The 13788-nt window shown below is 46.2% G+C and overlaps 1 protein-coding gene across 2 annotated transcripts in view; it reads left to right on the forward strand.

The window, feature by feature from the left end:
• Positions 1-13788, forward strand: part of CPT1A (carnitine palmitoyltransferase 1A) — a 106377-nt gene that overhangs the window by 47152 nt on the left and 45437 nt on the right. For both annotated transcript variants that reach the window (XM_038764024.1, XM_038764025.1), the window contains exon 2: positions 7143-7301. In XM_038764024.1, the coding sequence (XP_038619952.1) occupies positions 7161-7301 (141 nt within the window). In that variant the 5' untranslated portion in view covers positions 7143-7160. The remainder of the gene's footprint in view (positions 1-7142; positions 7302-13788) is intronic.

Genomic DNA, 13788 nt, shown 5'->3' on the forward strand with positions numbered 1-13788 from the left:
AAGCGCTCAATAAATACTATTGAACGAATACGACTGAATGAATGAAGTAAGCGCTCAGTAACTACGACTGAATGAGTGACTGAATACGATTGAATGAACAATGGGCTCGGATTGAGGGCGGGCCTCGCGCGGGGGCGCGGGGGCCGCTTTGTTTCGGCAGCGGCCTCCCCGCGCGGCGGTGACCTTTCCCCCAGTTTCTCCCGTGGTCACGTGCCTCCCCGCTGTCTGCCTTGCTTTGCCGCCGGGGGATGGGGGGAGGGGCCGGACTGAGAGCGGTGGGGGAGGGGTTAAAGTCGAAGCTGCTTTTGGGGAGGTTTCTGTGGGGGCGAGGACAGTTTCTTTTGTCCCCGTCAGGGCCTGCCGGCCTGCCTGCCTGCCTGCCTCCCTGTCAGGGCGGCTCAGACCCGTTTTCCTCAGACGCGCGAAGGGCTTTGGGATTCACACTTTCAGTCAGTCATCCATTCATTCCGTCGTATTTATTGAGCGCTTACCGCGTGCAGAGCACTGGACTAAGCGCTTGGGAAGTCCCAACATCCAGAGACGGTCCCTACCCAACAGCGGGCTCACAGTCGATCAATCAATCAATCGTATTTATTGAGCGCTTACTGCGTGCGGAGCACTGGACTAAGCGCTTGGGAAGTACAAGGCGGCAACACATAGAGACGGTCCCCACCCAACAGCGGGCTCACAGTCTAGAAGGGGGAGACAGAGAACATAAACCAAACATACTAACAAAATAAAAAGAATAGATATGTACAAGTAAGATAAATAAATAGAGTAATAAATATGTGCAAACATATATACAGTCTAGAAGGGGGAGACAGAGAACAAAACAAAACATTAACAGAATAAAATAAATGGAATAAATATTATAAATAAATAAGGTTGCCCCCTCCTACCTCACCTTGCTGCTTTCTTGTTCCAACCCAGCCCGCACACTTGGCTCTTCGAATCAATCAATCAATCAATCAATCAGTCGTGTTTATTGAGCACTTACTGTGTGCAGAGCACTGTACTAAGCGCTTGGGAAGTACAAGTTGGCAACATATAGAGACAGTCCCTACCCAGCAGTGGGCTCACAGTCTAAAGGGGGGAGACAGAGAGCAAAACCAAACATACTAACAAAATAAAATAAATAGAATAGATATGTACAAGTAAAATAAATAAATAAATAAATAGAGTAACAAATATGTACAAACATATATACATATATACAGGTGCTGTGGGGAAGGGAAGGAGGTAAGATGCGGGGGATGGAGAGGGAGGAAGGGGCTCAGTCTGGGAAGGCCTCCTGGAGGAGGTGAGCTCTCAGTAGGGCCTTGAAGGGAATCAATCAATCAATCAATCGTATTTATTGAGTGCTTACTGTGTGCAGAGCACTGTATTAAGCGCTTGGGAAGTCCAAGTTGGCAACCTATAGAGACAGTCCTTACCCAACAGTGGGCTCACAGGCTCGAATGCCAACCTTCTCACTGGGCCTCCATCTCGCCACCGTCCCGCCTCTGGCCTGGGACGCCCTCCCTCCTCACATCCCACAGACTCCCACTCTCCCCATCTTTAAAGCCCCCCTAAAATCACCCCTCCTCTAAGCCCTCTCCCTTAGGACTCTCTGCCCTCCCCTCTCCGTCACCCTTCAGTCCACTCCTCCAAACTGTCAGCTCTTTGTGGGCGGGGATTGTCTCTATTGCCATATTCTACTTTCCCAGGCGCTTAGCACAGTGCTCCGCACACAGTAAGCGCTCAGTAAATATGATCTTCTAGACTGTGAGCCCGCTGTTGGGTAGGGACCGTCTCTCTATGTTGCCGACTTGTACTTCCCAAGCGCTTAGTACAGTGCTCTGCACACAGTAAGCGCTCAATAAATACGATTGAATGAATGAATGAATGAATGTACAAATAAAATAAAGAAATAAATAGAGAAATACGTACAAACATATATACAGGTGCTGTGGGGAGTGGAAGGGGGAGGAGGGGGAGAGGAAGGAGGGGGCTCAGTCTGGGAAGGCCTCTGGGAAGGCCACACTTCTCTGTGCCTCAGTTCCCTCATCTGGAAAATGAGGATTAAGACTGTAAGCCCCACGTGGGACAACCTGATCACCTTGGAACCCCCCAGCGCTTAGAATAGTGCTTTGCACATAGTAAGTGCTTAATAAATGCCATTAATTCATTCATTCAATCGTATTTATTGAGCACTTACTGTGTACAGAGCCCTGTACTAAGCGCTTTGGAAGTACAAGTTGGCCATCATTTATGGGGTATTTATAAATACCCCTCCTCCCCCTCCCCATCCCCCCCACCTTACCTCCTTCCCCTCCCCACAGCACCTGTATATATGTATATATGTTTGTACGTATTTATTACTCTTATTTGTACATATTTATTCTATTTATTTCATTTTGTTAATATGTTTTGTTTTGTTCTCTGTCTCCCCCTTCTAGGCTGTGAGCCCACTGTTGGGTAGGGACCGTCTCTATATGTTGCCCACTTGTACTTCCCAAGGGCTTAGTACAGTGCTCTGCACACAGTAAGCTCTCAATAAATACGATTGAATGAATGAATGAATGAATCATCATCACCACGCCCGGTGTTGTTGACAGAGTAAGGGAGGAGAGCAGATGGATTCATTCCTTCATTCAATCGTATTTATTAATAATAATAATAATAATGATGACATTTATTAAGCGCTTACTATGTGCACAGCACTGTTCTAAGCGCTGGGGAGGTTAGAAGGTGACCAGGTTGTCCCATGGGGGACTTACAGTATTAATCCTCATTTTACAGATGAGGTAACTGAGGCACAGAGAAGTTAAGTGACTTGCCCAAAGTCACTGTCTCTATGTGTTGCCGACTTGTACTTCCCAAGCTGTTAGTCCAGTGCTCTGCACACAGTAAGCACTCAAAGCAATTACTGTGCGCAGAGCACTGGACTAAGCGCTTGGGAAGTACAAGTCGGCAACACATAGAGATGGTCCCTACCCAACAGCTGGCTCACAGTCTAGAAGGGAGAGACGGACAATAAAACAAAACATATTAACAAAATAAAATAAATAGAATAAATATGTACAAGTAAAATAAATAAATAAATAGAGTAATAAATATGTGCAAGCATACACAGGTGCTGTGGGGAGGGGAAGGAGATAGGGCGGGGGCGGAGGGGGAGAGGAAGGAGGGGGCTCAGTCTGCAGAGGTGGTCGGGTCGAATTCGCGAAGTGAAAAAGTTCTAGACTCAGCCCGTTGTTGGGTAGGGACCATCTCTGTATGTTGCAACGCTTAGTACAGTGCTCCGCACACTGTAAGCGCTCAATAAATACGATTGAATGAAGGAATGAAAAACGGGGCCCACCGATGCGGGCGTCGGGTTTTTCAGGACAGATGCGGAAGGAACGTAAAACCAAACGGTCCCACGAAAACAGGGCCAACTACTTTAAAAATAACTTTCCGCCCTGCCTGCTTTCCCTTTCGTTGGTATTTGTGGCCCTCAACGGAAGGAGGAGAGGCCCGGATGGTGCGGGGGCGGGAGGGTGGAGGGAGTCAACCTTGGGATTAGGCCAGGGAAGAGAGGGAACACTTTAAGGCCGCCTATCCGGAAGCCCACTCTCCACTCCCCGCTCCCCTTCCTTGGAGAAGGACATGCCAACAGGGTTACATGGTTACATGCCGTTGTTCCTTCACACCGGGAAATCCCTGCCTCACTCATCCATCGCTTCCCTTCCGACCGTAGACCCGCAGCCTTCGCATCGGAATCAGTCAATCAATCAATCGTATTTATTGAGCGCTTACTGTGTGCAGAGCACTGTACTAAGCGCTTGGGAAGTACAAGTTGGCAACATATAGAGACAGTCCCTACCCAACAGTGGGCTCACAGTCGGAAGCCCATGGGGGTGCGGTGGGGTGGGGGTGTATGTGTGTATCCACATATAATAATAATGATGGCATTTATTAAGCGCTTATTATGTGCAAAGCACTGTTCTAAGCGCTGGGGAGGTTACAAGGTGATCAGGTTGTCCCACGGGGGGGTTCGCACAGCCTTAATCCCCATTTTACAGATGAGGTCACTGAGGCACAGAGAAGTTAAATGACTTGCCCAAAGTCACACAGCTGACAACTGGCAAGCCAGGGTTTGAACCCATGACCTCTGACTCCAAAGCCCAGGCTCTTTCCACTGAGCCACGCCACATAATAATAATAATAATAATAATAATGATAGCATTTATTAAGCGCTTACTATGTGCAAAGCACTGTTCTAAGTGCTGGGGAGGTTACAAGGTGATCAGGTTGTCCCAAGGTGGGCTCACAGTCTTAATCCCCATTTTACAGATGAGGGAACTGAGGCCCAGAGAAGTTAAGTGACTTGCCGAAAGTCACACAGCTGACAATTGGAAGAGCCGGGATTTGAACCCGGGTCCTTTGACTTCAAAGCCCTGCTCTTTCTGCTGAGCCACGCTGCTTCTCCACATACGTGTATGTGTGTATAAAACCGACCCCCGGAGCAGTGGGGCTTCGGCGGGACTGACCTGGTCCCTGGTCAGTTTTCAAATGAAAATTAGGACATGGTCAGTCAGTCGTCATTTCCTTCCTATCCTCTCTTTTCCGTGGAGGAGAGCGGGGGCAGCTGGACTTCAGGCCCCAGGCCGGAGGGAAAGGAAGAGGGGGGGCAGACCTCAACACAGGCCGGGCCTGGAGGGGCAACCCCTGGGGAGACAGAGGACCTGGGTTCTAATCCAACCTTGTCTGCTGCATGACCTTGGGCAAGTCACTTGAGTAATAATCATATCTATTCTATTTATTTTATTTTGTTAGTATGTTTGGTTTTGTTCTCTGTCTCCCCCTTTTAGACTGTGAGCCCACTATTGGGTAGGGACTGTCTCTATATGTTGCCAACTTGTACTTCCCAAGCGCTTAGTCCAGTGCTCTGCACACAGTAAGCGCTCAATAAATACGATTGATGATGATGATGATGATAATAATAATGATGGTATTTGTTAAGCGCTTCCTATGTGCAAAGCACTGTTCTAAGTGCTGGGGGGGATAGAGGGTGATCAGGTTGTCCCTCGTGGGGCTCACAGTCGTAATCCCTATTTTACGGATGAGGTAACTGAGGCTCAGAGAAGTTAGGTGACTTGCCCAAAGTCACACAGCTGACAAGTGGCAGAGCTGGGATTAGAACCCATGACCTCCGGCTCCCAAGCCCGGGCTCTTTCCACTGAGCCATGCTGCTTCTCTACTTGAATACTCTGGGGCTGTTACATCATCTGTAAAATGGGGATTGAGAGTGTGATCCAGCCCTACGTGGGTCAGGGACTGGGGCCAATCCTTTTATTTTGTATCAATCCCAGTGCTTAGTACACACCTACCATGTAGCAGGCGTAGTGATGATGATGATGATATTTGTTAAGCGCTTACTATGTGCCAAGCACTGTTCTAAGCACTGGGGTAGATACAGGTTTATCAGGTTATCCCTCGTGGGGCTCACAGTCTTAATCCCCATTTTACAGATGAGGTAACTGAGGCACAAAGAAGTTAAGTGACTTGCCTAAAGTCACACAGCTGACAAGTGGCCGAGCCAGGATTCGAACCCACAATTGGAGTAGATAGAGCACAGGCCTGGGAATCAGGTCATGGCTTCTGATCTCGGCTCTGCCACTTGTCTGCTGTGTGACCCTGGGCAAGTCACTTTACTTCTCTGGGCCTCAGTTGCCTCATCTGTAAAAATGGGAATTAGGATTGTGAGCTGCATGTGGGACAGGGACTCTGTCCAACCTGATTATCTTGGATCCACCCTAGTGCTTAGAACAGTGCTTGACACGTAGTAAGCGCTTAACAAATACCATCAATATTACAGTGTTGCCTTCATACGATACCCGGGGGCCTTGGCTGGGTGTGTCTCTAAGTAGAATGAATAAACCCCCAGATTAAAAATAATAATAATACCTTCCTCTCCCCCTCGTCCCTCTCTCCATCCCCCCATCTTACCTCCTTCCCTTCCCCACAGCACCTGTATATATGTATATATGTTTGTACATATTTATTACTCTATTTATTCCTTCCCTTCCCCACAGCACCTGTATATATGTATATCATCATCATCAATCGTATTTATTGAGCGCTTACTATGTGCAGAGCACTGTACTAAGTGCTTGGGAAGTACAAATTGGCAACATATAGAGACAGTCCCTACCCAACAGTGGGCTCACAGTCTAAAAGGGGGAGACAGAGAACGAAACCAAACATACTAACAAAACAAAATAAAATAAATAGAATAGATATGTACAAGTAAAATAAATAAATATATTTATTTATTTATGTATATATGTTTGTACATATTTATTACTCTATTTATTCCTTCCCTTCCCCACAGCACCTATATATATGTATATATGTTTGTACATATTTATTACTCTATTTATTTATTTATTTATTTATTTTACTTGTACATATCCATTCTATTTTATTTTGTTCGTATGTTTGGTTTTATTCTCTGTCTCCCCCTTTTAGACTGTGATCCCACTGTTGGGTAGGGACTGTCTCTCAATGTTGCCAATTTGTACTTCCCAAGCGCTTAGTCCAGTGCTCTGCACACAGTAAGCGCTCAATGAATACGATTGATTGATTGATTGATTAACAAATACCATCAATATTACAATGTTGCCTTTATACGATACCGGGGGGCCTTGGCTGGGTGTGTCTCTAAGTAAAATGAATAAACCCCCAGATTAAAAATAATAATAATCATCTGTCCGCCCTGCTGGAAATGCGTAGCCCTTGGGCTGAGGCCTTCATTGCTTGGGACTCCGTCAAGTGCTCTGCCCATGTGTGAAGCAGCTTGGCTCAGTGGAAAGAGCCCGGGATTTGGAGTCAGAGGTCATGGGTTCGAGTCCCGGCTCCACCACATGTCTGCTGTGTGACCTTGGGCAAGTCACTTAACCTCTCGGAGCCTCAGTTACCTCATCTGTAAAATGGGGATTGACTGTGAGCCCCACGTGGGACAACCTGATCATCTTGTATCCCCTCCAGCGCTTAGAACAGTGCTTTGCACATAGTAAGCGCTTAACAAATACCATTATTATTATTATTATTATTATTATTATTATTCTTATATGTGCCCTAATGCTCCGTCTTCCTCTCTGGGTGCCCCTTGACAGGCCGCGTGTTCCTGAAACATGGCGGAAGCTCACCAGGCTGTCGCCTTCCAGTTCACGGTCACTCCGGATGGCATCGACCTGCGACTCAGTCATGAAGCTCTGAAACAGATCTACCTCTCTGGCCTCCACTCGTGGAAGAAGAAGTTCATCCGATTCAAGGTTTCTGGAACTTGCAGGCCCGACTCCTGTCATCACTTCTGGGGATGGTTTGGGAAGGGCGGGGTGGGCGCGGCCCCGGGCCCAGAAGCCATCGTAGCCCCCTGCTACAAGGGGCTCTCGGTCTCGGGGGTGCCGGGGAAGGGGAGACCAGCCCCCTAGGAAAAGGAAAACAGCCCACCTCCTCTGGTCCCACTCTATTGGTGACATAAGGGACATGTGAGCCCACTGTTGGGTAGGGACTGTCTCTATATGTTGCCAACTTGTACTTCCCAAGCGCTTAGTACAGTGCTCTGCACACAGTAAGCGCTCAATAAATATGATTGATTGATTGATTGTACTTCCCAAGCGCTTAGTACGTGTTCTGCACACAGTAAGCGCTCAATAAATACGATTGATTGATTGATTGTGCTTCCCAAGCGCTTAGTACAGTGCTCTGCACACAGTAAGCGCTCAATAAATACGATTGATTGATTGATTGATAGGAAGGGTTTTCACACAGGTGCCCTGGATCTCCCCAAGCTAATACTAGCTCCATTACTGACAGCCCACATAATAATAATAATAATAATGGTCTTTATCAAGCACTTACTATGTGCAAAGCACTGTTCTAAGCGCTGGGGAGGTTACAAGGTGATCAGGTGGTCCCACGGGGGGCTCACAGTCTTCATCCCCATTTTACAGATGAGGGAACTGAGCCCCAGAGAAGTGAAGTGACTTGCCCAAAGTCACCCAGCTGACAATTGGCGGAGCCGGGATTTGAACCCATGACCTCTGACTCCAAAGCCCGGGCTCTTTCCACTGAGCCACGCTGCTTCTACCACATACCACATGCGGGGCACTTTTCTAAGCGCTTGGGGGAGAGAGAACCATGGAGTTAGTAGGTGCCATCCTGGCTGTCAAGGAGCTTAACAATCTACTTTGTCAAGAGCACGATACCAGATGCATAGGGAAGTCCTAGAGTTAGTAATAATAATAATAATAATAATGGCATTTATTAAGTGCTTACTATGTGCAAAGCACTGTTCTAAGCACTGGGGAGGTTACAAGGTGATCGGGTTGTCCCACGGGGGGCTCACAGTCTTAATCCCCATTTTACAGATGAGGTCACTGAGGCACAGAGAAGTTAAGTGACTGGCCCAAAGTCACACAGCTGACAGTTGGCGGAGCCGGGATTTGAACCCATGACCTCTGACTCCAAAGCCCGGGCTCTTTCCACTGAGCCACGCTGCTTCTCGTAGTAAATGTGATCCCCGCCCTCAAGGAGCTTCCAGGCTTCTGGGAGCAGAGCCCTGTCCTTAGTACTTTGGAGAATAAGGAAGAGTTCACAGGCCCGAACCCTACCCTCAAGGAGCTTACAGTCTACTGTGTGCAGAGTACATTATTAAGCACTAAGGAGAGTCCAGTAGCGTTAGTGGGTACAACCTCTGCCCTCAGGAAGCGTGCAGTCTAACAGGGAAGACGGAAGCAGATGATCTACAATTGGGAGAAAGAGAATGGAAAGATGGAGAGCTTAGCACAGTGCCATTAGTACAGAGAACCAGCCCGGCCTAGTGGATAGAGCCCAGGTTTGGGAATCAGAGGATCTGGGTTCTAATCCTGGCTCTGCCACATGGATCTTATGTGGTCTTGGGCAACTTCTCTGGGTTTCAGTTACTGTACCCGTATAATCAATTGAATAGTGAATATTAAGCGCTTTCTATGTGCGGAACAGGGTATTGAGTGCTTGGGAGAGGACGATAAAATAGAGATAATAATAGTAATAATAATAATTGGTATTTGTTAAGCGCTTACTATGTGCAAAGCACTGTTCTAAGCGCTGGGGAGGATACAGGGTGATCAGGTTGTCCCACGGGAGGCTCACAGTCTTAATCCCCATTTTCCAGATGAGGTAACTGAGGCCCACAGAAGTGAAGCGACTTGCCCAAAGTCACCCAGCTGACAAGTGGTGGAGCAGGGATTTGAACCCATGACCTCTGACTCCAAAGCCCGGGCTCTTACCACTGAGCCACACTGCTTCTCCATTCTTAATATGGTAGACTTAATCCCTGACCAAAAAGAGTTTACAGTCTACAGGACTTTAAAATGCGGATTAATGAATCTATTTATTTATTTATTTATTTTACTTGTACATATCTATTCTGTTTATTTTATTTTGTTAGTATGTTTGGTTTTGTTCTCTGTCTCCCCCTTTTGAACTGTGAGCCCACTGTTGGGTAGGGACTGTCTCTCTATGTTGCCAACTTGTACTTCCCAAGCGCTTAGTACAGTGCTCTGCACACAGTAAGCGCTCAATAAATATGATTGATTGATTGATTGAATGAATCAATCATATTTATTGAGTGCTTACTGTGTACACATGATGATACTAAGCGCTTGGGAGAGTACAACATAACAGAGTTATCTTGCCAACTTTCTCAGTGTACCTCGATCTCATCTCTCTCACGACTAACCTCTTGTCCACGTCCTGCCCTTGGTCTGGAACGCCCTCCTTCTTCATATCCTACAGACAATTACTCTTTTTACTCTCCCCCACCTTCAAAGCCTTATCGAAGGCACATCTCCTCCAAGGCATCTCCTCCTTTCTTCTTCTCCCACTCCCTTCTGTGTCTCCTTGACTTGCTCCCTTAATTCATCCTCCCTCCCAGCCCCATAGCACTTATGTACATATCTGTAATTTTATTTATATTGCTATTTGTCTCCCCCTCTAGACAGTAAGCTTGCTGTGGGCAGGGAATGTGTCTGTTATATTGTTATATGGGACTCTCCCAAGTGCTTAGTAAAGTGCTCTGCACACAGTAAGTGCTCAATCGAGAAGCAGCATGGCTCAGTGGAAAGAGCACGGGCTTTGGAGTCAGAGGTCATGGGTTCAAATTCCGGCTCCACCACAAGTCTGCTGTGTGACCTTGGGCAAGTCACTTAACTTATCTGAGCCTCAGTTACCTCATCTGTAAAAATGGGGATTAAGACTGTGAGCCTCACATGGGACAACTTGATCACATTGTATCCCCCCCAGCGGTTAGAACAGTGCTTTGCACATAGTAAGCGCTTAACAAATGCCATTATTATTATTATTATTATAAGTACGATTGAATGAATGAATAAATATGATTGACTGAGTTGTTAGATATGTTCCCTGCCCACAGTGAGCTTACAGTCTAGAGTGGGACCCAATTACTAATATGAATAAATAGATTACGGATATGAACATAAGTGCTATGGGGCTGAGGGAGAGGTGAATAAATCAATCAATCAGTCGTATTTATTGAGCGCTTACTGTGTGCAGAGCACTGTACTAAGCGCTTGGGAAGTACAAGTTGGCAACATATAGAGACAGTCATCATCATCATCAATCGTATTTATTGAGCGCTTACTGTGTGCAGAGCACTGTACTAAGCGCTTGGGAAGTACAAGTTGGCAACATATAGAGACAGTCCCTACCGAACAGTGGGCTCACAGTCTAGAAGGGGGAGACAGAGAACAAAACCAAACATATTAACAAAATAAAATAAATAGAATAGATATGTACAAGTAAAATAAATAAATAGAGTAATAAATATGTACAAACATATATACATATATACAGGTGCTGTGGGGAAGGGAAGGAGGTAAGATGGGGGGATGGAGAGGGGGACGAGGGGGAATAAAGGGTGCAAATCCAAGAGCAAAGGTGAGGCAGAAGGGTGTGGGGGAAGAGGAAGTGAGTACTTAGGCGGGGAAGGACTCTTGGAAGAGATGTCCTTTTACAATAAGGTTTTGAGGATGGGGAGAGTGATTCTATCAGATAAAAAGAGGGAGGGTGTTCCAGGCCAGAGGCAGGATCTGGGCCAGAGGTCAGTGGTGAGATAGATGAGATCGAGGAATAGTGAGTAGGTTGGTATTAATCAATCAATCAATCGTATTTATTGAGCGCTTACTGTGTGCAGAGCACTGGACTAAGCGCTTGGGAAGTACAAGGTGGCAACATATAGAGACAGTCCCTAAAGTGTGTGGGCTGGGTTGTAATAGTCATGGGTTTGAATCCCAGCTCCACCACATAATAATAACAATAATAATAATAATAATAATGATGGCATTTATTAAGCTCTTACTATGTGCAAAGCACTGTTCTAAGCGCTGGGGAGGTTACAAGGTGAACAGGTTGGCCCACATGGGGCTCACAGTATTAATCCCCATTTTACAGATGAGGTAACCGAGGCACAGAGAAGTTAAGTGACTTGCCCAAAGTCACACAGCTGACAGTTGGCAGAGCTGGGATTTGAACCCATGACCTCCGACTCCAAAGCCCTTGCTCTTTTCACTGAGCCACGCTGGTGTTCACTGAGCCACACTGCCTGCTCACGCTGCTTCACATGTCTGCTGTGTGACATTGGGCAAGTCACTTAACTTCTCTGAGCCTCAGTTACCTCATCTGTAAAATGGGGATTAAGACTTTGAGCCTCACGTGGGATAACCTGATCTCCTTGTATCCCCCCCAGAGCTTAGAACAGTGCTTTGCACATAGTAAGCGCTTAACAAATGCCATTATTATTATTAATAGGAAATTAGAGAGGTGAGGTAGGAAGGGAGCAAGGTGATTGAGTGCTTTAAAGCCGATGGTAAGGATTAAGATGAGCCCCATGTGGGCCAACCTGATTAGCTTGTATCTACCCCAGCACTTAGTACAATGCCCAGCACATAGTAAGTGCGTAACAAATACCATTTTTTTCAAAGTCCACTGTACTAAGGACTTTCATTCAATCATTGATTGAGCATTTACTGTGTGCAGAGCTCTGTACTAAGCGCTGAGAAGCAGCATGGCTCAGTGGAAAGATCCCGGGCTTCAGAGTCAGAGGTCATGGGGTCTAATCCTGGTTCCGCCACTTGTCAGCTGGGTGACTTTGGGCAAGTCACTTAACTTCTCTGGGCCTCAGTTACCTCATCTGTAAAATGGGAATTAAGACTGTGAGCCCCATTTGGGACAACCTGATTACCTTGTATACTCCCCAGTGCTTAGGACAGTGCTTGGCACATAGTAAACGCTTAACAAATACCATTATTATTATTATTATTATTATTCATTCATTCATTCTTTCAATCATATTTATTGAACGCTTAATGTGTGCAGAGCACTGTACTAAGCGCCTGAGAAGTACAAGTCAGTCAGTCATTCGTATTTATTGAGCACTTACTGTGTGCAGAGCACTGTACTAAGTGCTTGGGAAGTACAAGTTGGCAACATATAGAGACAGTCCCTACCCAACAGTGGGCTCACAGTCTAGAAGGGGGAGACAGAGAACAAAACCAAACATATTAACCAAATAAAATAAATAGAAGAGATATTTACAAGTAAAATAAATAAATAGAGTAATAAATACGTACAAATGTATATACATATATACAGGTCGGTAAAATATAGAGACGATCCCTACCCAATAACGGTCTCACAGTCTAGAAGGGGGAGACAGACAACAAAACAAAGCATGTAGACAGGTGTCGAAACTATCAGAACAAATAGAATTAAAGCTATGTATAGTATCACAATACAACAATTAAATAGAGACAGTCCCTGCCTACAAGGGGCTTACGGTCCAGAGGGGGATAGACAGACATCAAAACAAATAAACATGCATCAATATAAATGAATAGAATTATAGATATATACATATATACCTAAGTGCTGTGGGACAGGGATGGGGGGAAAGAGCAAAGGGAGTGAGTCGAGGTGTTGCGGAAGGGAGGGGGAACTGAGGTAAAGGGGGCTTAATCTGGGAAGGCCTCTTGGAGGAGATGCACCTTCAGTAGGGTTTTGAAGGGGGGAAGAATGATCGTTTGGTGGATTTGAGGAGGGAGGGCTTTCTAGGCCAGAGGTAGGACGTGGGCCAGGGGTCAGAGGTGAGGCAGGTGAGATGGAGGCACAGTGAGAAGGTTAGCACCAGAGAAGTAGAGTGTGTGGGCTGGGATGTAATAATAATAATGGCATTTGTTAAGCGCTTACTATGTGCAAAGCACTGTTCTAATAATAATGATGGTATTTGTTAAGCGTTTACTATGTGCAAAGCTCTGGGGGGATACAAGATGATCAGATTGTCCCACCTGGGGCTCACAATCTTAGTCCCCATTTTACAGATGAGGGAACTGAGGCACAGAGAAGTTAAGCTGATCATTGGCGGAGCTTGGATTTGAACCCATGACCTCTGACTCCCAAGCCCGTGCTCTTTCTATTGAGCCACACTGCTTCTCTAGGAGAAGTAGGAGGAGAGAAGGGAGGTGAGGTTGGAAGGGGCAAGGTGATGGAGAGCTTTAAATTGCCAAATTGTACTTTCCATGTGCTTAGTACAGTGCTCTGCACACAGTAATAATAATAATAATGATGGCATTTGTTAAGCGCTTACTATGTGCAAAGCACTGTTCTAAGCTCTGGGGAGGGGAAACAAGGTAATGAGGTTGTCCCTCACAGTCTTAATCCCATTTTACAGATGAGGTAACTGAGGCTCAGAGAAGTTAAGTG

This window comes from Tachyglossus aculeatus, chromosome 22 (assembly GCF_015852505.1).
Source record: "Tachyglossus aculeatus isolate mTacAcu1 chromosome 22, mTacAcu1.pri, whole genome shotgun sequence".
Classification (NCBI taxonomy): Eukaryota; Metazoa; Chordata; class Mammalia; order Monotremata; family Tachyglossidae; genus Tachyglossus; species Tachyglossus aculeatus.